General features: G+C 44.8%; 2 protein-coding genes across 5 annotated transcripts in view; one reads left to right on the top strand and one right to left on the bottom strand.

The window, feature by feature from the left end:
• nrg2a (neuregulin 2a) overlaps positions 1–14187 on the top strand; it is a gene marked incomplete at its 5' end in the record, with an annotated part of 75873 nt that extends 61686 nt beyond the window's left edge. For 2 of the 4 annotated variants that reach the window (XM_080013858.1, XM_080013860.1), the window contains 6 exons: positions 4015–4038; positions 6899–7001; positions 7659–7782; positions 8523–8650; positions 9770–9991; positions 12403–14187. In XM_080013858.1, coding sequence (XP_079869984.1) covers positions 4015–4038; positions 6899–7001; positions 7659–7782; positions 8523–8650; positions 9770–9991; positions 12403–13072 — 1271 coding nt within the window. In that variant the 3' untranslated portion in view covers positions 13073–14187. Of the gene's footprint in view, positions 1–4014; positions 4039–6898; positions 7002–7658; positions 7783–8522; positions 8651–9703; positions 9992–12402 lie in introns of all 4 variants that reach the window. The other 2 variants (XM_080013857.1, XM_080013859.1) reach the window with 2 other exon arrangements.
• An 8149-nt stretch (positions 14188–22336) lies between these two features.
• slc22a6l (solute carrier family 22 member 6, like) lies at positions 22337–25278 on the bottom strand (the record flags this gene model as incomplete). The annotated part of the gene is made up of 9 exons (XM_080013909.1): positions 22337–22544; positions 22643–22751; positions 22841–23055; positions 23158–23273; positions 23354–23477; positions 23611–23779; positions 24357–24511; positions 24635–24738; positions 24868–25278. 9 exons carry the CDS (start codon positions 25276–25278, stop codon positions 22337–22339), a joined length of 1611 nt encoding a protein of 536 aa, XP_079870035.1.
• Positions 25279–27329: the final 2051 nt, after the last annotated feature.

Raw genomic sequence — 27329 nt, 5'->3', positions numbered from 1 at the left:
GTGGATCTTAATCTGTTTGGAATGAAAGGTTAGGTCGACTGCATGTACCAATGAAATGCTCTTCAGCACCGTAGCTATCACTAACACAGTAGAACGGCCTTTCTCAGTCATGGTTTAAAATAGTCTCAGACTTGCCCTCGTCTTGGTTTAAATAATCTGATTTCCAGAAGGAAGATTAGAGCTAATCTAGGTCTGAGTGGAGGTTTAAATGAAACCTGACCAGAGGCAGGTTTATCTTTGGATTAATGGACGTGGGGCCTCCAGGTCGACCTTGATCGGTAGAGGAAATGGATCATCTGGACTAAGACCAGCACCAAGAGCAGACAGAAGGAGCTGACTAGTCCTTCATCACCTTAGTCTAGGACTTCCTAGTCTACAACTAACTCATCTGAAATTAAGCCACTTCTCAGAAAGGCACTTTAAAAGTCTGGATTAATTTTTGTAGGATGATTTTAATCCTGATTTAGATTAAACACCATCAGCGAAACCGCCTCTAATTGTTCTAAATGATCACTAATTAGCTCATATTCACAATAACATATACATAAAATGTTTTATTTAAAATATGGTGTATACAATGCATTGGCCCTTTTCCTGCATAACAAGTAAGATAAGATAAGACAAGATGAGATATTGTCTTTGTCTATTGATCCCAAGGGGAAAATCCAAGTGTTGCAGCAGCAGAAGTTTACAAAAAAATAAAATTAATAAAAATTAAAATAGAAAAAAACGTCATAACATATATAAAAAATAATACAATGATATAATATTTCATCAAATTAAAAAAAGAAATATCATAAATGGCCGTAAAAGTGGAGACTGTGATTTTTTTTCCAGACGCGCTCCGCCAAAGGGCCCTGTCAGACGACTCTGCCCTCCACGACTCCTCGTCGGCGACGTTGGCAAACATATCGATTAACTGCACAATAACACCCAGATTAAAAGCTCCTGGAGAAATATCGCCGGACTGTTCCGTGCATTTAAGCTTGATATATACACACACTTAAGAGTCGCGGCACCATGAGCTCTTAACGCTGGGTTGGCGTAATCTTCATACCTGCGGTCGGCCTCGCTCGTAAATCGATCGCTGGAAGTGGCAGGGTCACCCGGGGGCCGGCGCGTCTTGAGAAGAAAGGGGCCCCGCAAATCACTCACCTCCGACTGAACTTTCTCTATCGCTAAACGTTCAGCAACGAGGTACAGTAAATCCCCCCCGCTTCAATATGCCTTTCCAGATTTAGTGCCTGTCGCTGCCTGTGGAGCGTCATGGCTCCTTTACGCTCACGGCTTGTGCAGCGTCCGCCGTAATTTAGCTCGGGGGGTGGCGGGGCCAGAAACACCACATCCAGAGAGTCCGTTCGTCTCACGTTGATGTCCTGATCTAACGTGCCGGGGTGACGTAAACCCGCAGCACTTTCTGAATTCTCCAACCGTGCTGGAGCTGTGCAAGATGGAGGGATTGATGGATGGATGGAGGGATCATCCCTGAGGCAAATTGTGTTAGAGCAATAATAATAATAATAATAATAATAATAATAATAATAATAATAATAAAATATAATAAAGCATAGGCAATAATAAAAATAAAGTAATAGCAGAAATAGGAGAAAAATTGGATAAAACGAAAAATAATAATTCATTTGAAAAACAAATTGGCACCATACGTGTGTATTCTCCCAACCCCTCAGAAAAACAGCCCGCAACATAGTGGGCGGAGTCTGAATTCCTCTTTTAACGGGGGGAAATGGTGTCTTTAAATCCAGGGCGCGCGGGGCTGAGGCCTCCGTTCCGTCCGATTGAAGAACCAGACACTTTTTGAATCGATCGCTGAAATCCCGTCCCGTCCCCCACGCCGTCTTCATCCGTAAGGCCATTAGCCCTGCCTCGCGTTCTCAAAACGACATCATCCCCTGGAACGCAAGAACCCGAAAATATTAACCCAAAATGGGTGTTTGTTTTCCGCCAATAAAACGTCCCCCAGAATCCAACTCTATCGGTGAGAAATTAGATGAATTGTAATTTTTTTCTGAATTTTATTTTATTTTTTTGATTCCACCTGGGTCTCGATGGTGGAGTCTGGTCTGTCTCATTTCAAATTTTTTTTTTGCGAGTCCCGTCTCCCTGGAAGGGCGGGGACTCTCTCCCGTCCCCCCCGGAGATGCTGCTGAGAACAGGACGGCTCGGGCTTGTCCTAACAAGAGCCCGTTGTCATAACAACAGCAGTGATTTGCTGCCAGAGACGTGGACTCAGCTGCTTCGCGCAGCTCCCCCACGGCCTCGCCTCCCCCCGGGTTCCTGGGGAGTAGCACTCTCACGTTTAACGATCCGGGGCCCTCTCCATATTCAATACATTTGAACCGACCGTCTACCACCGTCTTTTTGTTTTTAATAAGTTCAATGAGTTAATAAGTGCACTGATGAAACGGCAGCAGGAACACATTTCCCCCAAAGCGACACCACCGGCTGTTGTGACGTTCCACAGGCTCCGTGCTCAACAGTCTGGTTTGCCTTGATGACATGTTTGAATGGAAACTAAAACGGTCCTCAACTTTATTATTGGAAATGTATTGTCCATGTGTGGACGAAATTCCAACCGACAATTTATGTAACCGATGACAACGCTGTTCAATGCTTTGTGTCAGGAAATAACAGAAACTCACAGCAAGACAATAGGCAATAATAACAAATCATAATAACTACAATATTACATTGGCAATATGCCATAATATAAAAAAAATGGCAATGTACAATGAAATTAAGATTTCACTGAAAACTGAATTGTTTGGCTATATAAAATAAACCCTAAAAAATAGCAAAAATACTACTACTACTACTACTACTACTACTACTACTACTAATAATAATAATAATAATAATAATAATAATAATAATAATAATAGCTTTATTCATTTTCATTTATATAGCATATTTAAAAACACAGTTTACAAAGTGCTTTGACAGAAAAAAAGATAATGAATTTAAAGGGAAAATAAACAGGAATTAAATTAATTCATTAAATCAAAAAAAGTCGATAAAGAGACAATAAAAAGACGATAAAAAAATAAAGACGATTAAAAAAAAAAAAAAAAAAGAAACGACATCACATAAAAGCCAGACTGTAAAAATGGGTTTTAAGAAGTGATTTAAAAGAAGTCAGTGATTCTGCCGTATCTCCTCAGGCAGGGCGTTCCAAGGTAGGGGGGGCCCTGACAGAAAAAAGGCGCGGTCACCTTTACTTTTAAGTCTAGACCTTGGAACAGCCGGGAGGGCCCCGCCTGCCTGAGGATCTGACGCCGTGCACCGGCTCACATGGCGTCAACGTATCTGTTGTATAGATGGAGTCAGATCGAGACGCCCTTAAAAGTGATCAGCAAAATCTTTAAATCAAAGTCTGTCAGAAGCGGTAAGAAGCCAGAAAGGAGGGAATTACAGTCGTCTCGCCCTGAGAGAGATTAGGGCGTGGATTACCTTTTTCCAGGTCGCCGTGTGATTTGTTTGGTTCTGCAAATGGTTCTCGGTTGAGAATTGGGCAATTGGGATATTCATATATACAAGAAACAATCTGTACATATACCGGTTCTCACAATATAATATATACATAATATATGCAGTATTACAAATCAGTCTCCATCTTAAAGCAGATTTTTAGGGCTTTAACAGATAAAACAACTGCAGTGCAGAGAACTTGATTCCTCGTTAAAAACAACCGTTCTCCACTAACGTGACCGGGCCTTTGGGCGGGCGTGGCATGCTGATCGCGTTCTTTCCTCCGAGTTTGCTTGCAGATGGTGAAAAGCGTCATTTCTTTTTTTGTTTTTTTTTTGCGTTGTTTTTCTTGAGCAATGACTGACCCCGTACTTTTAAGTGTTTGTCGTCCCCAGTCACTTCAACGGCTGTTTTTTTTACCTGTTATATATGTGTTTTTCGACTCTGTGCTGGAAGGTGTCACTGTCGTAATCTGTTCTTTTTGTTTCTTTTTTCTTCTTCCGACTGTCAACCCCTCTGCCACGGCAGAGCATCTTGGGATTGAATTCATGGGTATGGAACAATCCGTTTTGATCTTCAGTCTGAACATAGCAACCCAGTAGATGTTTTTGGTTTTGTTCTAATTTTTTTGTTCGTACAGCCCGTAACAATCCCCATCATTAACCACCCATTCTGATAATCAGTCACTGATATGGTCACTTGTAGGACTTGAAAACTGCCTCGGTTCGACGCCGACCGACCCTGCATCAAACACCATTAACATGGATGCCGCCAACTGCAGCGCTCATGCACGCACGACGGGACGGAGGGCGCTCCGAAAACAGCCTTTGTACGGTGTACGAGACAGACTCGCGCAATAATTGGCGCCAGAGTCCGAGTTTTATTTGTTTTTCCCATTCAAAGAATTGGGGCGGTACAAACAAATATAGCATTAGAAAATTCTGCACGAATCCAGCATAACAGTCAAGAGTTTACGTATAAAAATCAGGCCCCACCCGGGCAGAAAGTTGACCGCAAAACTTCCAGTGGGTGGAGCTATCCACCAAACCACATCATTTAAAGGGGCAGCGTCGTTTAAAAGTGGCGGTGCCGTTTTATCATACCCTTTGATATGTATATGTTTTAACACATCTATCGACCTAACTATCCAGATTCATTTACATATTTATATGCATTATATTTACATATAGTAATTTGTCATATATACAGGTATATGCAAAAATAATATCCATTTTGCGCAAGGCTGTTTCATCTGTCCTAAAATGTACACCGTACCTCTGGCATTCTAATGACCCTTCCAAAAAATTGGCTCTATCGTCGAAAGTTGTGATCTTACTAAAACAAAACTCAATTCCGACCACGTGTTCGACCCTAAATTATCCCCAAAGTCCGAGCTGGGATCCTGGTTGTGCGCATGGGGTGCAGGATGAATGCTGCAAATGTGACATCCATTATTTCCGTCACTCACTGCACAACTGAGCGTCGGAATTGACGTCGTTCCCTCTTCCCTCCTGACCCCTCCCCCCAAAGAAAAAAAAACAACCTTCTGACAAGCATGCTGCTGTGCCAGATTTAGTTAACGCATATACCTTCCCTCACCTTTGACTCTCTACGCCTCTCTTAAAACCCTCAGCCTGTCTAATCCCATCAGTTCCATGGATTCCAGTGGTTGGATCCGTCTTCTTCCCATCTCCTTCCTTTGCTCTGTGTCCGTGATCTCGCCCCATCTTCCTTCTGATGCATCCTCCCATATCTCGAAACGTAGCCTAGAAGTGTGTGTATAAATAGACCCCTGCGCTCCTGATGTTTTTTTTTTTTTCCTTTCCTCCCCCTGTAAGTACTAGATTGGTACGAGCATGCCATGCTGTATTTAGATCACACATCTTTTTTTTTTTTTTTTTTTTTTTTCCTTTCCTTCCTCCCTTCCTGTAGTTTGTCCATGATATGCGTGGCGCGTTTTCCAGAAAAGTGATTTTTTTTTTTTTTTGGGTTGCAATTCCGTGAAGTCAGATACAAACCTGTAGCCCGACATCCCCATACCAATTCGCAAATGCAAATTCGTCTGGAACCTCTCAGCTCCTTTTTAGATTATCAATGGGCGTTATGAATGGGCGCAGACCAAAATCCTGCCGGACGCAATTGGATAGACCTACAAGCAATCAGCGCAACGAAACGTGTGATGTAGCACACAGTGACCAGACGTCCCGGCCTGTCTGCGCCCCTGTCTCCCTCTCCATGCGTACCGCAGAGGCGCACGGAGAGGGAGCCATCGGGGCAATGCCGGCAATCTCCTCGCCTCATTCCTCCAAATAAAACAAATAGAAACAGTGTGCTTGTATTTCAGATGTATTTTTTAACGAAACAAAACAAACCAAACAAAAAACGCACCAAACGTAATGGCTGGAACCCGTCCCAGTTTTGGGGTTTGAAAATGTGAACAACCCGCCCCAAATGGATAGACCTACAACCAGTCAGAGCAAGGAAACCTGTGACGTAGCCCTGCATACTAGTTTGCGTGTTAGCGCTAGAAACCCATCACAGAGATCCCATCCAATTAGATAAATGGTTTTGATTGGCCCGACCCTGGCCAGGTCGGCTGGAAATCGGTCTGAATGGGAGGGTGGCCAGACGCATCTGCCAGAGCAAATAAAACATGAGCGTGCAGATTCGTCTGACTCCCAGGCTAACAAAAATGTAGTCAGTATGTCTGATTTAAAAAAAATAATAGACCACTAGACCGCAAATAATATTGATGAAATATTTGCACGTTTTGCTGTGTAAAATAAACCCACCCTGGTCGTTTTATTGGCCATTGCGAAAGCTGGACTGGCGTCAAAACTCTGCTGCGGAATGAAGGCAGATGAGGGAAGAAGCAGTCGGCATCCATGAGCAATTCATTTTTATTACATTATTTATCATGGGCCGCGGCTACCTATTTACCTCCCCGTCCTCCACCCGGCAAACAACCCGTCCTTCTCAATCCAACACAAGCACTTTTCTGGAAAAGCCCAAAATAGAGAAAAGCCACAAAACACACATTGTTTCTACTTTTTGTTTAATTTCACCGTACTCTAGTGTAGTTATGGTTTGTGATAATGTGCGGATAAGGCTTAGGGTTCTCATAGATGAGGAGCAAAAGAGCTAATATATGTTTGTTCTGTTGTGTTGTGAAAAGCTTTTTATGTTATGTATTTTTATTTTACATCAGTACTATCACATGCACGGGCCACAGTAGGAGGTGTAGAATACAATCTGCAAAGATCAATACATGCAAAACTGATTGTTTTACTGTTTTTTATGTGTGTGTGTGTGTGTGTGTGTGTGTGGTTGTGTGTGTGTGTGTGTGCGTGCGCGTGCGCGTCTGTGTGTGTGTGTGTGTGTGTGTGTGTGTGTGTGTGTGTGATGTTGACAGAGGCGGAGGAGCTCTACCAGAAAAGAGTCCTGACAATCACGGGTATTTGCGTTGCTCTGTTGGTGGTGGGCATCGTGTGTGTGGTCGCCTATTGCAAAACCAAGTAAGTCACCCCTGCCCTTACAGGAAATGACGACGACAATTGAGACAACAGTTCTGTCACTGTCACTCTCGGATTTACTGTCAAATTATCTTTATTTATTTTGCATAATTTGGGTTTGGGCGTCTGGGCTCTACCGCTCATCACTCCTGGCGAGGTGTACAGCAAACATAGTCATACTTAGTGAGCTACAAATAAAGGAGTGATGAGCCGGAGGGTAGAACCCAACGGGTGGATGCAGGGGAGAGGTGGAGCAGCAGGCGGGCAGCAAAGCGGGGAGGGTAGGTGGGACGGGCTGCTTAAAGAGGCCAAATAAGGGCGTGAGACGCATGTGGCGCCGTCGAGTTGTCTGACAGAACTATTTCCGCAATCAACGCCTCATTCATATTCCAGTTGTTAAAAAAATGAAAACAAAACCTGCTGTTTGAACTACGGTAGAGTCGAAAGAGCAGATGTATCGATGGAAAACAGCTGATCCCATTTTTTGTCCTCATCCAAGATTGCAAATGCATGAAACGGTTATTCGGTTAATACAATGTTGAGGACATCAGCAACAAACAAACCAAAAAAAAGACAAACACACACACACACACACACACACACACACACACACACAAACACAACAAACGCAGTCGATGACATTGTGATAACCCGTCATAGGAAACAAAGAAAGAAGATGCACAATCACCTGCGGCAGAACATGTGTCCAGAACACCCGAATCGGAGCCTCGCTAACGGACCCCATCACCCCGGACCAGGCCCAGAGGAAATCCCCATGATGGACGTGAGTCCAGTCTTTTTGGATTCTGCATTTTCCTGCAGCTCATGTGTAAACCAGAAGCGATGAAAACAGGAGGCCTACTTCTAGCTGTAAATCCATTACCAACACTAATTTAATTGTTTGATAGATATGTATGTGCAATGTCCACTTGAGAGTCTTGAGAGTTTTGCAGTAGACTTCACTGATGCCCCGCTGCTTTTCGCTGGGTAAGAGGCCGGGGGCGCCTTGAAGCCTTAAGGCTCAAAAGTCACCAGGCAGCCAAGCTTCTCGTGCAAAAAGGTCTTGAAATTGTCTTTGGTTTGAATTTCTGTTCTTTTGATTTCCGAGTGCTTGTCCCCGATCTTATGAACCCATCCATTTCTATTTCGTCCAAACCAGCCGAGCTCTCCTGCATCGGTCAACGTCTCCGCAGCTCACCGCCGAACCCAACTCTCGAAAAACGATTAGTCCAAGACCATTCCTGAATGTCTTCAAAATTTGTCTTAAGAGAAGCTTAACCCTCCGATGCCTGCGGACATCCCGGATGAACGCTCCCGATTCAAACGTTGACCGAGAGGCCGGAGACCTTGACTTCTGTCTCCGATCGCAATGTGTCGTTGAGTCACGTCTAGCCGAGCGACGCGGACCCCCCCCCCCCCCCCTCCCCGTCCCCGCCCGTCTTTTTGTTAGTTTCTTTTTGTTTGTTTTTCCTACCTCCTCTCTGACCTCTCACCATCTGCCAAACCCATCTCTCTGCCTTACAGTACATATCAAAGAACGTCCCCGCCACCGAGCGAGTGATTCGGCCCGGAACGGACGGCTCCTTCCCCGGCAGCCACGCTTCTTCCAGAACTCACAACTCTTCCACGCGAGCCCATTCATCAACCCACAGGTAGCCCCTCGGCGCGCCCCCCCCCCGCCCCCCACTCCCCCCGTCGGCCGCGGCCGCCTCTCGTTGAATGCAGAAAACAGAATCGCTCGCGTACGCACACGGTTCCCCCGGCTGGCGTGGGTTCAAACCCCCCCCCCCCTCCCCTCCCGGGGCTTCCCCGCCGCTCTGTTTTTCCTGCCGCCAGAGTCAAGAATTACAACAGAATTACTGAGGGGGGACATGGAGGGCCATGCATCACAACTGTTTTTAGTTTTTTTGGAGGGGTTTTTTTGGGGGGGGGGGGTTTTGGTTTTTTGTTTTTTTTTCAATATCTACCGTTCGTAGTTCGTGTCTTCGGTGTCCCCGAGCCAAAACTGAAACAGAATGTTTTCACAGGAAGAATAAGATGTGTCATGTTGTTTTCGTTTGTTTTTTTTTCTTATTCAAAGCAATATACGACCTATATCCCCATTATTATTCCATACTGGAGCATGTCTCGAACCACTTGCTACCAGTCCTATTATATATCAACGTATTAACATATTAGTACTAACCCTAACCCTAATATTATTATCAGCTATATTATTACTACTTATGTAACATATTTTGCTTTAGCGTACCCGTCACATGCACATCCTAGGCTAACTAGTTAGCATAGTGCTAATGCCTGTTAACTTCTGTTTATTTTGTTCATATTATATATTTATTTTTTACTACTTATATCCACTTTTACTAATTTATCTTTTACTTTCATTGATAATAATAATGATGATTATAATAATAATAATAATAATAACAACAACAACAACAATAATAACAACAACAATAATATCAATAACAATAATAACAACAACAACAACAACAATATAGACTGTTATGAAACTGATATTAATCAATAGAACAATAAGTGGAGGTACAGAAGGAGCAAAGGGACAATTTAAAAGCCAGTTTAAATAGGACTGTGTCTCCAGTTTGGAAGAGAGTTCAAACACGTAGGCTGAAGGAGGATTCTCCACTAATCACGCGTGTATTGGGAGTGTACCACAGACATACCATCGACATCTAAAATAAAAGTACGTTTAAAGATCCGTCGCATTCGTCCGGCCGCGATATTGACGGCGCCCCTTGTGCTTTTTCCAGGCACGAGGAGCGGACCTGGAGCCTGGAACATTCCGGCAGCATCCTCTCCGACTCGCCCGGGATGATGTCGTCGTCGGTGGGGACGAGCAAGTGCAGCAGTCCGGCGTGCATGGAGGCCCGCACGCGCCGCGCCGCGCACTGCGGCTTCGCGGAGCCGCACCGGCCCGGCCTGCCGTACGGCGACTCCTTCGACTCGCTGGGGGACTCCCCGCACAGCGACAGGTGCGAACAAGACGCCCAATCCCAAACTGCCGCCGCCGCGACGATGGGATGCCTCGATGCGGGCGCTGCTGCCCTCCCCCTTGTTTGTCTTCTTTTGTTTTGTCTTTTGCTTACGCGGCGCACTTTACTTGAGCGCGCCCGCCACCTGCACATGCTCAGCTAACTGGTTAGCATCGCGCTACTTCTGTTTATTTTATTTTTAATTACATTTTTATTTTAATTTCTCTCTTTTTACCAGTGTAAAACCCAAGTTTCCCCCCAGAGATCGTAAGTCGTAGCGAAGTATAATATGTAATATGTAGTATGTAGTATGTAATAATAATATCATATAATATTAATAAACGGTGCTTTTTGGCATACAAAGGTCGCAAAATTGCTTTTCAAATAATTAAGATGAATGATTAATACGGTGGAAAAATACTAAAGCACAGCAGAAAAAAAGACAAAATTAAAACACAAATAAGATGAAAATAGACTGATGAAACCATACAATGAATCAATAAGACAATAAATGAACGTTGTTATTATTATTATTATTATTATTATTATTATTATTATTATTATTATTTTATTTTTTTATTTTTTTTAATTACAAATTTTCTGATATATATATATATATATATATATATATATATATATATATATATATATATATATATATACATGTGTATTTTTTTTATGCCCGCTCCGTCTGGTTTTAATTTTCTTCGATTGCGTTCCTGTAAAGCACTTTTGTTATAAAAAGCGCTCCACAAATAAAGACTCACTCACGGTGCGGAGCTTAAACAAAGCAGCTTTTCAGTCATGTGGCTCCCTTGCCGATAATCAGGGCTAATTTTCTAAAAGGAGGGGGGGGGCGGCCATTCCACTTGACATACGCGCAGACGTGGACGTCTGATCGCCGCGATAAAATATTGCGATGCGTTTCATTACGCTGGACTATCACCAAGGAGTTGATTTGAATTGATTTGTTTTTAAGTTGTTTCAAGGGAGAGGGGGCGGCCGCAAGGAACAGCGCTCCTTCAGCGCCAGCTCCCGATAGGACTCCTCCCCCTCGCCGTCACATATCACACGCGGCGTCTTCCCCTCGCTCACTGACATGTTTGTCATTGTTGGTCCGAGTCCAAGCGCCGTGTGCCCGTAGAACACACACACACACACACACACACACACACACACACACACGCACACAGCGAATGGTACACGCCTGCTAATGTGCCCAGCGGTTATTAAACCTCGGGAGAATCGGGAGCCGGGAGAACGGATGGCGACGCGTTAAACACAGCTAACAAAACACCAGTCAACTTGATGGATTTCATTAATTGCACGTTTTCTTCTTAACCTGGAACCGCTCCAGGTTTTTCTCTTTTTTTTTTTCTCTCAAACGCTCGAAAGACAAATGGCGGTAAATGTGGTCCCGCCGGTGTCGCGTTCGTCCCGGCACGTTCTGGAGTGCACGTGCCTATGTTCTGGAAGTCCAGAGCAGACCCCCTCGGATTTCGGGTCTTTGACGGGGATCCTCAAAATGCTTGGTCGTCGTTGTTTTTTTTTTGTTTTTTTTTTTTTTATTATAGTAAATCGCTTTTATGATGAAATTGCAGGGAGGGCGTTGTGTGAAACCTGCTCGAAGAAAGCTGACTTTCCTCATGAGAAGAGATTTGTATACATTTGCTGCAAAGGGTAGTCGCCTTAAAACCCAGAGACCGCTGTCCATCACATAATAAGTTGACAAAGGTTACAATAGTCTTCAATGCATGTAGATCAGTGCTGGTTTTAACTGTCCAAATGGATGCCTAATATTTGATTTACCTATTTGACCAATAGGATATACAGTAAATGAGCCGTAGCTTGTGGAGCTAGTTCTGTCAGACAACTTGCCAGCGCCACACACTTCCACGCCCTTATGGGCTGGTCTATCCTTCCCGCTATACCTGCTTTGCCACCTGCGCGCTGCCTCCACCTCCCCTGCATCGACTTGTTGGGGCTCTACTCTTCTATCCAATGGGGTGATTGGAGCTCATCACTCCTGTATTTCTAGTTCACTACGTATGACTATGTTTGCTGTAAACCTCATCGGGAGAGATGAGCGGTAGAGCCCAGACGCCCAAAGTCAAACGATGAAAAATGAAATGAAGATAATTTAAAAGTAAATCAAAGAGTCGTCTGTCACATACTGTATATATATTTTAAATGAATTAAATTTTAATGCATTCAAATTCCTCCGTCATCCATTACCGGGCCACACTACGGGGGGTCTATGGGTCCTATGCGCCCCTTGTGCCGCAGGATGGCCACCACTGACACTACGCCATCCTCTGTCCCCCAAAGTCCGTGAGAGACATGCCGGTGTTGTCGTCGTTCCATATGTTTACCTCCTTCTTCTCAACCTTCCCGTCCCCCTCTCTCCGCAGGTACGTGTCGGCTCTGACGACGCCGGCCCGCCTCTCTCCGGTGGACTTCCATTACTCACTGCCCCCACAGGTGCCTACCTTCCAGATCACCACGCCCAACGCCAGCCATGCCATGTCGCTCCCGCCCGCCGTCCACAACCCCTACCCGGCGGAGGACGACCAGCCGCTGCTGCGGCGCTACCAGGTGCCCCTGAACGACGCCCAGTGCCAGGAGCCGTACCGGCAGCAGCGCCGCACCTACCTGAACAACAGCAGCCTGCCCTCCAGCCCCTACCGGCTGGCGGAGGACGAGGACTACGAGACCACGCAGGAGTACCTCTCCTCCCGGGAACAACCAAAGAGAAGTGGATCGGGCGGGTCCGGGAGTCGGCACTGGCGGAGGTCCAGACTGAACGGCCACGTGGCGCCGCGGGGCTACGAGGCGCCCCGGGACTACGGCTCGCGGAGCTGCCTAACGGATAGCGAGTCGGAGGAGGAGGGCGAGAGCACGCCCTTCCTCAGCATGCAGAACATGAACGCCGAGCCCTCCACCATCTACAGGCCGGCCGACAGTCGGACTTCCCAGTCGTCGGGGGCGCGGCACGGCACGCACGGCACGCACGGCACGCACGGCAGCGCGCACACGAGACTGACGCACTCGCGCTCCAAACCGGACAATGCGCCGCATTAAAAGAGAGAGGAAAGAGGAGGAAAAAACAAGAGATGCACCGACAAAACTAAATATACTATAGACCTGCATCTATAAGAAATATTTTTATTTTATATAACTGACAGATATTCTAAACAAATGAAATATTTATTTTCATTTTAGCAAAAGTTGTCTACTAGTTAACAGCAAAGACTTTTTATAGGGAAAACTCTATTTATATGTACATTTTGATTTACAGCATAAAACATGTGCCAGTTTTTTCACTATGTAAAAAAAAAAAAAAATAGAGTAATATTGTGGTGCCTTTTGCTGTACGCCGATGCCAGAGGGCCAGTGGAGGTTTTTGTAGCCTTTCTTATATGGACGCCTCATTTTTTATACACGTTTATTATTGCTTTTCTCTCTCTTTTCTTTTTTCCCTCCTGACTTTTTTTTTCCTACCAAGTTTGTGTTCTTTTAGGAATCTAGCCCCACTAGAACATTTACCCTTCCATATCACGCAATATAAACCACTTCAACATCAGGTGTATGTTTACATGAATATGATTCGCCTGGAGGCTTTGTGAGTCGGGATCTGTTGAATAGACGCGCGATGCCGATCCTTGTCTTGCCTGCTGTGTGTGTGTGTGTGTGTGTGTGCGTGCGTGCGTGTGCGTGTGTATGAGCGCATGTGTGTCTTTGTGTGTGTGTGTGTGTGTGCGTGTGTTTGTGTGTGTGCGCGCGCGCGCGTGTGTGTGTGTGCACGCGCACGCGCGCAGAGACCCGTGACGTTGGGTGATGCCACGGACCCATTCCAAGGAGACTCCCTTTGCCTGGAATCTGAAGAAGAAGAAGAAGAAGGAGAAGAAGAAGAAGAAGAAGAGCTTGAGCTTGTAAAAAACACTTCTTCACCGGACCCCGTAGGTCCCCGAATGTTAAGGCAGGTCATGGCTTCCTGTGTTTACAGCCTCCTCACCGCCGCCCCTCCTTGTTTTATTTTTGTCTTTTGAACTCCTCCAGCTCCTCGGCATGCCTGTGATTCCTAACGGGGGGCGGAGGGGGGGCGGGGGGCACAAAGAGATTGTGCCCGTTTCCCTTGACTCCATCGTCCTCCCCCCCCGCGTGTCCGCTCTGCTTTCTTTCGCGGCCCCATCCCAGTCTCCAACCAAGGCCGCGCAGCGTCTCAGGATTTCCACACGCCCCAACCCACCCACCCCCCACCCCCTCCGCCCTCCACTTTCACCCCAATATATTATTATTATTATTATTATTATTATTATTATTATTTTATTATTATTTTTTTTTTTTTTCCCTAAACTCATGGTCTACCTAAGACCACGTAGGGTTCTCGGGCGCCCGTGATTTGAGAAGGCTGGCTCGGGGCTCGTCCCGGAGAGAGAGAGAGAGAGAGAGAGAGAGAGAGAGAGAGAGAGAGAGAGAGAGAGAGAGAGAGAGAGAGAGAGAGGGAAGTGGTTGTGAAACCTCGGCGGATCATCCAATGCAAAAAATATGCAAACTTTCTATTTTGCCATTTGACGACATCATTTTCTAAAGCGGTGACTGGGGTGTGTGTGTATATGTGTGTGTGTGTGTGTGTGTGTGTGTGTGTGTGTGTGTGTGTGTGTGTGTGTGGTGCCCGGGGGGAGGGGGAGAAAAAAAAACAAAAAAACAAAACAAAAAAAAAAAAAAAGAACCCAAAACAAAACACAACCCCTGTGTGACGCCTGTAGCCTAGAACGTGAACTTTATATCATAACACATAATTATCAGTGCATATTTACACACGTCTTTTAAAGCGGCTACGCAGCTGCGTCGTTCCGCTTCCCCTGGGCCTGAATCGTGAATCCATGAATTGTTTGGCTATTTAAGTTTTTTGGGGGTTTTTTCTTGTAATTTTTCTTCCTTTTTTTTTTTTTTTGTCTTTTTTAGCTTTTACTACACTTCCGCACGCGCACACTTCCGGCCGGTATCGAATATCAAACGTCTCGACTTAAACCGTACCCGCGGACCTCCCTCGCCTCGCGGGCCAAGGCCTCGTCGTTTCGGGTTCCGCCCCGTTCGCCGATCGATCCGCTGTTTTTTTTTTTTGTTGTTGATTTTTCTTGGCCGTCGGGAACGTTCGTAACCGAATCCTTTGAACACCCTCCTCCGCTGAAAGGACAAAAAAAAAAACAAAAAAAAACAACACGTACAAAAGAGGAGACTCTGAAAAGTACAAATCCACCCGGGAGCGACGTCTTCAGATTCAGACAGAACGCGGAAATTATCGGGTGATCATTGACAAAAAGGGAAGGAGAAAACAAAAAAGGAAAAGGGAATAAGAAGATGTACACTGGATCGTGGGTCACACCTTACTTGCAAAGGTTTTTTTCCCCCCTCACCTCCGCGTCCTGATTTTGTGTGTCTGAAAAACGCTAAAGAGAAGTGAGCAGTGCTCCGCCGGTTTAAATGTGATTACTTCCATTACTTTGCCAACCTGTCGCCCCAAAACTACCAGGTACGTCCCCGCCAGTCTCGGTTTAATTGAATCTCCCCCACCTCCCCGCACACTCCCCCTGTCCATCCGACCTCACCCCCGCTTGAAATGTTTGAACACCTCTCCTCTGCATGTCCCTGTTGTCAAGGTTAGATGGGTGCATGGTTTAAAAAAAAAACAACAAAAAAACAAAAACAAAAACAACAAAAAAAAACAAACAAACAACAACGACGAAAGAAAAAAACAAAAAAAAAACAAAAAAAAACAATGCAGCAGACAATTCTTTTCCAGTCGGTGAAAGTGTATTTCATTCCACATTCAGCAATAAAAAATAAACTTTTTCTCCCTCATGTCATTCCTGAAATATACTAGAAAAAGAAAAAAAAATGCGAGATTGTCATAGATTGTAAAATAAAAATGAATCCACCTGTTCATATGAGAAAAATAAAACTTTATTCATATCATTTTATGATGTAGTCATTTCTGTGGAAAGCCACGTCGCCGCGCGGCGTTCCATGACATATCCTAAATTTGCCTTGAAGACATTCACATTCCCCAAATAATCAGAGTGTGATGTGGAGACTGGGTGTTTCAAAGTTCAGTGACGCTTTTTTTGGTGGTAGAAAATAAATAATAAAAATAAAAAAAATAAAAATTGTTGTTTTTTTTTTACTTAATAACTAAACTATCAAATTGTATATTTAAGACCAGAAATTATTATCCATTTCTATTTATTATTATGTTCATCACAAAGGGTTTTTTTGGAGGGAATTACGAATGACATTTCCAGCCGATGCACTACCGCCTTTTCACCAACAGGGAGAGTAGCTGAGTTGGAGCAGACTGGTATCTCCCTGATTTTTGCTGCAACCCTCGCCTTTAGAATTTGACTTTGTTTAACTTTCTTCTCACAACACATCTCCACGAACTGCACGTCAGCGTAGTTCATCGACATTATTCCAAAGCCTTTCCGTAAGATGTGCTGCACTTTCAGTTTGAAACACGGTCCCTATTTTGGACGATCTATATTCATGTCTTATTATTTTGTGATGAATTGTCGATTCCGAGGGACGCGCACAAAGTGTTGCCGGCTTTGGAACGAGCGCCTGGCACCGGCTCCTGGAGTCCTCCGACGCTGAAGTTCTCGCCCAGCGACCCGTCTCCTTGAGCCACTGAGTCTTGAGAAGCCCGGGCCGTCTCCTCCAATCATTTGATTCAAGGAACAGGACCCGAATGGAAAAATCGGCGCTTGAACCTGTGGTTGTTTCAGGCCCATTTTGGGTATAATGTCTGTATGTCTGTTTTAGGACTCGATATGGAGAAACATATTTTGTCACACCAAAGATTGGTAATTTTATGCAATATCAATAACAATATTTCATAATATGCGATTAAAAAAAAAAACATATTAAGCGGTATAATAATGTAATTTATCAGACTGGGCTTTGTACTGATGATAATCCTTGTAGCACGTTTCTTGTTACTTTGCTGATTCACCTGCTTGATTTATCTTATGTAATGAATCCAGACGACATACGTTCGTCTGCTGTGTCGTGTTGTAGGCACGGACTCAAATAAAAAAAAACTAAAAAAACGTGAGTCCATTCCATCCGAGAGCCCAATCTGTGAAAAGAGCCCAAAACGAAGTCACCTGTCGTCCGCCCACCGTGTCCATGTCCGCTCTGTACCTTCTCTCAGGGCCTTTTTTTTTTAATTTTAAAATTCAAATTGTTGAAATACTTATGGGACATGAGAGAGCGACGCACATGGTAGCGCCTGTTCGCGAGGAAAGCGATGTCACGCGGATAGAGCGCCTGCGCTCCGTGGGCCTAATACACCATGTAAGAAGTGCAAGCTTAACTTGTGCGTACGCGTCGTTGAAGCAGTATTCAATATATTCTTACCTGAATTTTTTCTTACTTTAGTGACACATTTATGACTGTTGCAGTGTCGTACTCACAGATAATAAAGACTAGCACATAGAGTGCTGCAGGGATGGGGTGTTGTTGGAGGCCGACGCCCTGGTTCCCACCACAAAAAGCCAAAGGCATTTTTCCATTGGATTTTGGATTGTCACAGAAGATTATCTCTGTGGCGAACTGAAGTTTATGGTAATTACACGTTGTGTTCAGCAAGATAATCTTCACAGATTAGCACCACTTTTATAATTTTTGAAGCGTAAATGCAATCGCCAGAAGTAAAAAAAAAACTGTCGTTGGGCTACAAACCAACTACACGCATGGTCACACGACTTGTCACCACCTAAACACAAACACATAAACTTCTGACCGGGGTTGCCAGGCCTGTGTGCCAAAACCAACGTAACGACCAATCAAAACCAGCCGAAAAAAAACAGTCCAAGAAGATCGCTGTGGCACGTTTGCATGCAAAATAGGTCTACCCAACCCGCGGCAACACTACAATAGTACTGCAATTCTGCGGGAAAACTGCAGACCTGGCAACACCGCTTCCAACTTGTGATTTGATTTTGCGCGCCTACCTCTTCTTCAACAGCCTGGAAAATTTGAGTTAGAATAATTTGCAAGTGTGCGATTATAAACACAACTAGAGGCTGTGAAGGCGAACTAGTGACTAGATGACTAGATTTCCGTGTTCGGCCTGATGCCCTTTAATGTCACCGACAACATCTGTCGTCTCATTTAGCCACTTGTTAGTAACCGCCTTTTTAAGACACGTCAAAGCTTCAAACTTCACGAGTGGAGTATTTACTGACGTATTTTATGTGGTAGAACAAAACTTGAAGATCTCTTAAGCTTAAGTGTTCACCACTTATTTCAGGTATCAAACAAAAGACCCGTTCATAAAAACCAATTGGCTTTCGAGACGAGGGAGCCAGAAGTGCAAAAATGATAACGTTCATTCAACATATAATTTCCGGGTTTTTGGACTCATTCCTGCACCGCTCTATTGCGATAGAACTACACCAGACGTGTTGGCGCAGCGTAGGGGCGCGGCGTGGGTTTTTCACCGGCTGCAGTACGTGGTGAAGCGTCAATGTCGTCGTAGAGAGAGGATGGATATTGGAAACTACAGCGACTTCAATGTTTTCGAACACAGTTTGACGTCTGAAATACCGTCGGTGCATTTATTCATCGTGTGAAAAATGGTTCAAAGATCTTTGTGATTTCTGCTTATTACTTGTTTAAAAATTACATAACATGTTGATCTTGTTTGGACTGTGTCCTATGATGTCCAACTCTGCAGACACTCTAAGTAAAACAAGGTTTTGCAGTTATTCAGGTAAAAAGTAATTAAAAAATGTGACCCACCGCAGAAAAACGTGCTATCTCGCGCATTTCTAAAATCGCCAGGAGCAGCCAAATAAGTTGAAGAAACCTTTCTAGAAGGAAAAGGAGATTTTTCCAGATTCTTGTTCCTTTGAGGGTTTTTTTTTTATCTCTCAACGTATTTTCAAAACCGAGTTTGATTTATAAATAGTAGAAAACTGTTAAACAATGGAGTTAAACATAAACAACATAAACATAAACAAACACAGTTCATTTAACGAGACGCTGAACAGCGCCGAACAATGCTGATTGATCGTTTCCTTTAAAGCAACCATCCAGGTGAAGATAATTCCTCTGTATTCTATATGATGTGAAGTCACAATTTGAAATCGTTTTGATAGCGTTCAACCTTTAAATCTTCGTTAAATCGTGTTTTATACACACAGAGAGGGGCGTGTGGAGGGGCGTGTACCAACATGAACCATCAAAGAAGAAATGCTGATGTCACTTCCGTAAACAAGACGAGGCTCCTTCGGGTTCACTTGTCTGGGAAAACTTTCATCTCCGTGTTGTTATGGATTACGAGAAGCGGATGGCGGAAGCTCTGAATCCTATCGCGGACCTTAATCTGACCAGTGCGATGGATCCAAGTCAGTGTAAGCAGCACGTACTGGACTTAATTTTCCGTGATAAGTTCTCCGACAGCGACGCTGAGAACGACAGGGATGCTGAATCTGATATTATCCCGGACTGGGAGAAACGGAAACGGAATATTTTCAAGAGTCACTGGAGGAGACCGACGAGATGCCCGTTGTTACTACAACGGAAGAAGTTGATGATGTGATGAAGTCCACTGAGGTCAGTGATGCAGATTATGAACAAGTAGTAATGCACAAGATTCTCAAGCATACCTGCAAATGCAGCCAGGGGCCAAAAGAAGATGAAAAGGCGCCCCAAGTAGGCTCTCAGCGTGTAGCTGGGGTAGGGTTGGGGTTAGCCCAGATAATAACTCCAATAACTTTAAAGATATTTGGCATAGGCACATTTATATATTAAATGACACACCGAGGCTGATATACAGAGACTCATATGATTGACAGACTGTACATTTTGTTGTGTTGTCTGCACTTTTAAACTGCTAAATTATTCCACTTTTATAAAACATGTATATTCTTACTGTTGAATAAAAGCTTTTTTAAAAACAAAAGATGTTGTGGGTCGATGACGCTGTTCAACATTCCCTCGAAACACAAGAAAAATGCAGAGATTGCCCCATTCAACGGGGTGTCAAGTCTCCATTCAGCAGGGTGTCAAGAAGCATGGTGACAAGTAGCCAGTCTATGTTGGTCCTCCAACCATTTGCATTCTGGGAGCTGGCTGAATGAACCAAGTGTGGGGGGGGAAAACTTTGAAGGTGATTATCTCAGATACACAGTTTGCCACACCCTTGTCATAACAAGTCATAGCTAAAAAAACATTTGCTTGATTTGCACAAGTGACACCTTGTTTGGAAGCTCTGATTCTTCACTTTCAAATGATGCGAACATTTTTTTAGCTCCAACTGTAATCGTTGAAATTGGTCAGTCGGATGTGCTTGTTCTGTGTTTCATTACTTTACGGTGGAACTACACCAGACGCGTTGGGGCAGAGTATGGGCGCAAGGTGGAGTGCTGTGGCCGTGGGAATTCGAAAGTGACTTGTGTGTCAGGTTCAATATTTGACCTTGTATAAACAGAACTTGTACTCCAGGTTCAGATATTTTAAATAAACCTCTTGAATCTTGAATCTTGAAATCCCTGGACTTAAGACAGATGTTATCGACACAAGACACCAAGTAAGTGAAAATTGTGAAACCTCCAGGAGCAAAAAGATAGACGACAGACATGAATTCCCTTCCAAACGCACCGTAACGATGTTCATCAATAAAAAAAACCTCACTCATTTACTGTCAGAACCCACTGTACCGAAAATGTTTTAGAAAAAGAAGAAATAAAAAATAAATCTATAAATTGTTAAGATACTGAAACTAAGTAGAACCACAACAAACAAATTATAATATAATAAGAAATTCCTATTCCCTTGTGAAACAAAATCCATTTTCGTTGATGGTAACTGCTTCTTTACAGCATTATCATTGCATTTCCAAATGCACTCTGTTTTATCAATTATAAACAGAATTAGGGCTGCTCTAAGTTATCAATTACTGACCTTTTGTCGCATAAATCACCGGTTATGTCACATTACACAAGAAAAAAAAGACTATGGCAGAAGAAATACAATATTGTCCTATTGTTAATATTGTACGACAAGTGAGATGAGAATCAGGCTGAATCTGTTTAGTGTAATCTCTTGTTTTATAATGCTTACGGACAAATCTTTAAAATGTAATTCGTAACTAACACGACTAAAATGGCCCCTGTGTGTTGCTATCTTCATCCATTGCTCAACTCTACTTGGCAATTTTCGGCCCAAGAGTATCCCAAACACGGCAATATCAGAACTTGTGATCATTGGTTAAGGGCTCGTTGGAACCGGAACGTTTCATACGTGTTGTCGTCCAAGTTTGATTCACACTGATCTACATTTGTATCAGGAAATACTGATAAAACACTTTGTGACATCATGAACCAACGCTATTTAAATCCATGGTTAGTTTCTGAGTGGTTGTTAAACTCGAAAAATTGTAACTCGTGCTACGTTGCACAGAATCTGGAGAACTGTAATACATATCTACCATGACTAAACTGGACCCTGTGTATTTACTTACTTATTATTATTGATATTATTATTATTATTATTATTAGTAGTAGTAGTAGTAGTAGTAGTAGTTGTAGTAGTATTAGTATTAGTATTAGTATTATTAGTATTATTAGTATTTATAGGGGTATTGTAAAAAAAACAAAAAAACGCACAAAAAATAAATTCACGACTGAATGGAATTTATTGACACAAAAAGTAAAATATCTGCAGACATAAGTAACGTAACAGTCCTCCCAACAACTCCCAGTTCTATGCAGGAAAAGCCTTTTCAACCGCAGGTCAGCCTGCTACCTTCAGTTAACAGCACCGAGCAGCTAATTCGTAGCTCATTACGTGCCCTCTACACACACTGATCTTTGGGTAGGCATACAGCGTACAATAGGCTCGACATGACTTCTTGACGTCAAACAGAGGAATCTGTGACCGATTAGCCGGAGATTCACTCAGCGGATGATAATGTGTAATCCTAAAACTAGAGAATTACATAAAGAATTAATCAGTCAACAACATCAACCAATCACATGTAGAACAAATTATCATAGGTTGTCGGAGGTCATTTCACTGTGGGTTGGATTGTGGATCCTCAAGCAGCGTGATTCAGCATGATGTCCTGGGTGTCCCCCAATGATAGCGCCTTTTTTTCTGGTGGCATTTTGGAGCTCCGTCCGGATGCCCTGTGTATGGAAAACATAAAGGTTTGACGCAATGCATGCTCACGAACAGAGTTAAATAAACCAAGCACTGCTTGAAGGGTTATGGTTATGGTTATGGTTAGTCATTTGGGAGGAGGAAATAATGAGCACAAGCCCCTCCGAGACCACCCTACCTCTCCTCAACGTCCTGCATTGTGTCCGGCAGGGGACTACCGACAGTTTCCGGAAGAAAAATCGCCGCCAACCCGCTTAGAATTGGAACGACTCCGAAGATGACACCCGGCAGCCATTCGACGTAATCGCCGACAATAAGGACCATCGGTGCCACCATGGAGCCGAGGCGGGCCATCATGGACACCCAGCCCATGCCGGACTGTCTGAGGAGCAGAACGTTTGGAGACACCGCCGCAAGATATCATTTACAGTCAAATTCAGCGGTAAAAAAGAGAGTCCCCCGAAACACGCTAAGTCTTACCGAAGCACTGTGGGGTACAGTTCTCCAGAGTAAAGGTAGCAGCAGTTGAAGGAGGCGGCGAGGCAGCCCTTCCCCAGGACGACAAGACAGGTCCGCACTATCTGCTTGTCTGCACGGCGGTCAAACTTCTGTCAGTTTCACTGGATGTTAGAATACCATTTGACCATGGTTACACGTACCGTATATATTGTCCCCTACCATTTGACACCAGCTGGTTTGCCAGAACGATGACTCCGGCCAGGATGAGCCCGCCGGATTGCGACCGCCGGCGCCCGTAGAGACTCATGGTGACGTTTATGATGAGTTTGGCGGGGATGTCGACGGCTCCAAAGATCACCTGCATTAAGTAGATGTTCACTCCGAACTTCTGCAGATCCATGGAGAGGCCGTAGTAGGCGAAGCTGACGGAAAACCTGTGTGTGCGAAGGAGATGTCGAGAGAAGTGCGTGGCGCGCTCGCGCGGCGCTTTCAGATAAAGCGGCGGCCGGGCGTCTTTTGCCGCCGCGCGAACGTACCAGACGGCGCTGAGGAACATGGTTATGTCCCTCATGGTGCGGGTGCGGAACAGGTCCAAGGAGGTGTAGGTGCTGTCCGAGAACGACATCTCCTTCTTCATCGCCTCCTGCAGCACCTGCACGCGGGGACGCAGAGGCGGTTCTTAACTCGCTCGGTTGCCGGCTACCTCCGCGATACGGCGGCCCCCTTCCTTACCTCCGCATTTATTTTTTCGCCTTCCTCATAGCGGCCATTGAAGCGGGCGACGGTTTTGAGGTTTTTAACGGCCTGCTCGGGCTGCTTGGTCAGAATGAGCCACCTGGAAGATTCGATGAACCACCTGTGCGGGACGACGCGGGAGTCGAGTGGTTGAAGTTTTAACCGGGCGTTGCGACGCGATCGATTCTCAGGAAACGTAAAGAAGAAGGAGCGAGCGGATGAAGGGGAACACGTCTGTTTTGTTCAGCACTCACCACGAGTAGAGGAAAGCGACGAAGTAAGGCAAGGAGACGGCCAGCATCAAAGATCGCCAGTCGCGGATGAGGTAGGCTACTCCTGCCAGGAACAGCTGGCCCAGCGTGTAGAAGTACCCCGTTCCGGTGCCCACCACAGTCCGCACGTGGGTGGGAATCCATTCCAGGACTTGATATGAAATAAGCCCCCCAAAAAATGACATATATGTGTTTTCAAGGTCTGAGACTGAGCACAATATCATGATATTCACATCCAGCTTTGCATTGGGATAGACCGATCAGTAATTCTCTTGTTTTTGTGGGGTAGAAGTGAAAAAAATAACTAAACTATAATATTAAGACCAGAAATTATTATTCATTTTTATTTTATTATTATGTTCATTACAAAGTGGTTATGTTTTGGAGGGAATTACAAATATCGTTCTAGCTGATGCACTACCGCCTTTTCACCAACAGGGGGAGTAGCTGAGTTGCAGCAGGCTCATGTCATAATAATGTGATTTATCAGACTAGGCTTTGCACTGATGATAATCCTTGCAGTGCCACGTAATAAGTTTATTGTTACTCATTCACCTGCTTGATTTATCTTATGTAATTTACCAATGCCATGATAGTCACGTCCAGCTTTGCATTGGGATTGCTTTAGAGGCCTTCAGCAAATCTGCCTATAATATGAAATGAAACGAAATGTGATAAAAGTAGGTGAAACAGCTTCTGCAACCTCTCCAGCTCACGAGCCAACTCACTGAGAGAGGAGGAGTTGAGCACCATGCCGGACACAGCCATGCCGCACAGGAAGCGAAACAGGCAGTAAAGGGAGAAGGAGGTGGAGAACGCCGTGCACGTCCCGGCCACCGAAATCAGCAAGTAGGAGAATATCAGGAGGAGCCGTCGGCCATATCTGGAAGCCAATTACAGCGGGGAAAAATAACAATGAGCAAAACATAGAGATTGCTTCTGGACTGGCTGCATTTACTGAATGACAGTGAATTTGAATCCCCGTAAAAGCAGCGAGTAAAAGTACCTGTCGGACAGACTACCGAAGACCAAAGCTCCCACCAGCACCCCTCCCATGTAGATGGTTTGTCCCATTCGCTTCAGAGGACGGCGGTCGCAGACCAAATCCCACTGGGAGGAATAAACGAGAAAACGTGTGAAGATTTGGCCTGCTTCACAGCAGAAAACAGAAAGACAAGAGCCGGAAAGGAGGACAAAAGACAGACATCTCACACCGTCTTTGGTAACTCGGGTTCAAACCTCTGATATGATGGTGGTGGTCCCCTCCGTCGAATTGTACGCCCATCCATCCGTGCATCCCTGCTGGGCAGCCTCGGAGCCCTCCCCGGGGTCCTCTCCCCATTCCTCCGGGGGGCCGGAGGTGCCGTTCCTCGGCAGGAGGTGCCACTGCGGGGCGGCGTAGCGCCGGCAGCTCTCGGGCCTCCCGTCGGCGTCCAGGGGGATGGTGATGAGCCGGATGTCCAGCGGACTCAGCGGCGACAGGGACAAGTTGCGGTGGGCGCTGCAGTGGTGCGGGGGCATGGCGGCCACAAAGTTCTGCAGCAGGTTGTGGCTGGCCATCATCAGGATGGGCAGCATGAGGAGGGTGACGTGCGCCACCTGGAAGCGCCCCGTGCTGCCCACCTGCTCCAGCAGGTCGGCGAAGCCCATCGCCGGGAAGCCGAGGGAAGGGACACCGGGAGACGCTCAAGACTCGGCGATGGACACCGTGGTGGTTTGTCAGTCTGGTCGTCGTTTTTTAAACCGCTTCTAAATATTCCACTTCTTCGTGGGGAAAAAAAGTTTGTCGGTCTGTGGGTTTATGCCTGTGAAAGTATAGTGGCAAACCAAAGAAGGGGCAAACAAATACACACATTTTTTCAAATTTTTGTTGTTGCCAACTAGATTAGGTGGTCTTACCTGATTAAACGCCAGAATGCACAACTCTGAGGTGAAAACGCTTCACTAAATAATTGACGGAATCCGTTCAAAAAGGCTCTTGCAATTATGCATTATGCATATTTTGGAAAAACACAGACTCGACTTATCAAAAGGTTGGAGAAAATGTTCCACACTAATCCGCTCTGGAATTCCAAAAGTTTTTTGTTTTTTTTGTTTTGTTTTTTTTCTCACAACTTTGGATTATTGGAAGAGCTTTTAAAACCTCTTGCGGTTCGGACGTTCGTTCAAATCCGAGCGTCCGTCGTTCAAATTCCACCGTGTGCTCGGTGAGATAGACCCTCGGAGAAATAGGAGGAAGATGATGTGATCCACCTTGTAATCAGTGAGACGGCAGTTCTTCACGGTTTTTATACTTTCTCAAAGGTGGGCGTCGTCTTGTGACTACGCCCCTAGTCACATGACTTATCTGCATATAACGGTGAGAGCTCCAGGTACCCACAGACAGAGCAGATAAGAACATACTGTATTGAGCAGAGGGGGGTCAGGGGCAGCGTTAGTGATTGGGAGGCCCCCACGCAAAGAGCGATGGGAGGCCCGACCCCACTTGGCTTAACGCAATCATAGCTAGTGAAACAAAAAACTATTTGGGTGCAGGGTCTTTCCCGTTATCAAAGCCACAGAACCAAAGGACAGACCCAAAATGAGAATTCTAGCCGTTTTAACTGAAGATCTTCAAATGACCTTCAGTCATTTAGAAGAAGACAGCATGGTAAGAAAAACATTGTAAGTGTATAATTCTTTCAAGACAGAAGTGTAGGAGATGCTTTTTGATAAAGCGTTTGAAAGTCCGAAGTCCGGTGTGTGTGTATGTGTGTGCGCGCGTGTGTGTGTGTGCGCGTGCGTGTGCGTGTGTCACGGAGAGACACACGCACGTCATGTCATGTGTAACGACTTGAATGACCGAGCTGGAGTGGGATTGTCACTGCGCTTAAATAAGCAATAAGTGGATCTTTTATAACTTAATTTTTGTGTGGGGGGTGGCTCCTGGACGTGGACGGGTTATACATGTTTAAGTTTAGGTGTAATGTTATACATGTTTAAGTTTAGGTATAATGTTATACATGTTTAAGTTTAGGTACAATGTTATAGATGGTTAAGTTAAGGTATAATGTTATAGATGGTTAAGTTTAGGTATAATGTTATAGATGGTTAAGTTTAGGTATAATGTTATAGATGGTTAAGTTAAGGTATAATGTTATAGATGGTTAAGTTTAGGTAGAATTTTATAGTTGGTTATGTTTAGGTATATGGAAAGCCGTCCATTGCACGTTCCTTGTTGTGGAGCACCGGTCCTCCGTGCAAACCCTTTGCACCCGTGCACCTGGAAATATTATATTACATCACAAAGCAATGTGTGTGTGTGTGTGTGTGTGAAAAGGACGACATTAATAGTGCAATCATACAAGAGGGGTTTTAATGGCGGAGGGTGGCTGCTATAATGTCCTAGAATCTTAAACTACTTTAAAACAATGTATTCCTTTCTGGTGGCTTGGTTTTTAGGAATGCGTGTTGCTCGTTTGACTTTGCACCCATGGCTGAGGTTCTGCTAATCCCTCAGCGGGCGACGCCTCAGCCCTAATGGAATCAGACCCTTTGGCGGATGAGGAATATGCTGCCCATTAATGCGGGCCATTGATTCTGTTGAAAACGTTTTTGAAACAGCCGAAACGGTTTCCATGCCCGTCTTAAGGCGGAAGATAAAAGAATGATTTGATGCGTCTTAAATGACGCGTCTCTCCGCACTGAGTGCTATGGATTGA

The sequence above is a fragment of the Zeus faber genome (assembly GCF_960531495.2).
Source record: "Zeus faber genome assembly, chromosome: 14".
Taxonomy (NCBI): Eukaryota; Metazoa; Chordata; class Actinopteri; order Zeiformes; family Zeidae; genus Zeus; species Zeus faber.
This window is presented reverse-complemented; position numbering and strand designations above follow the sequence as displayed.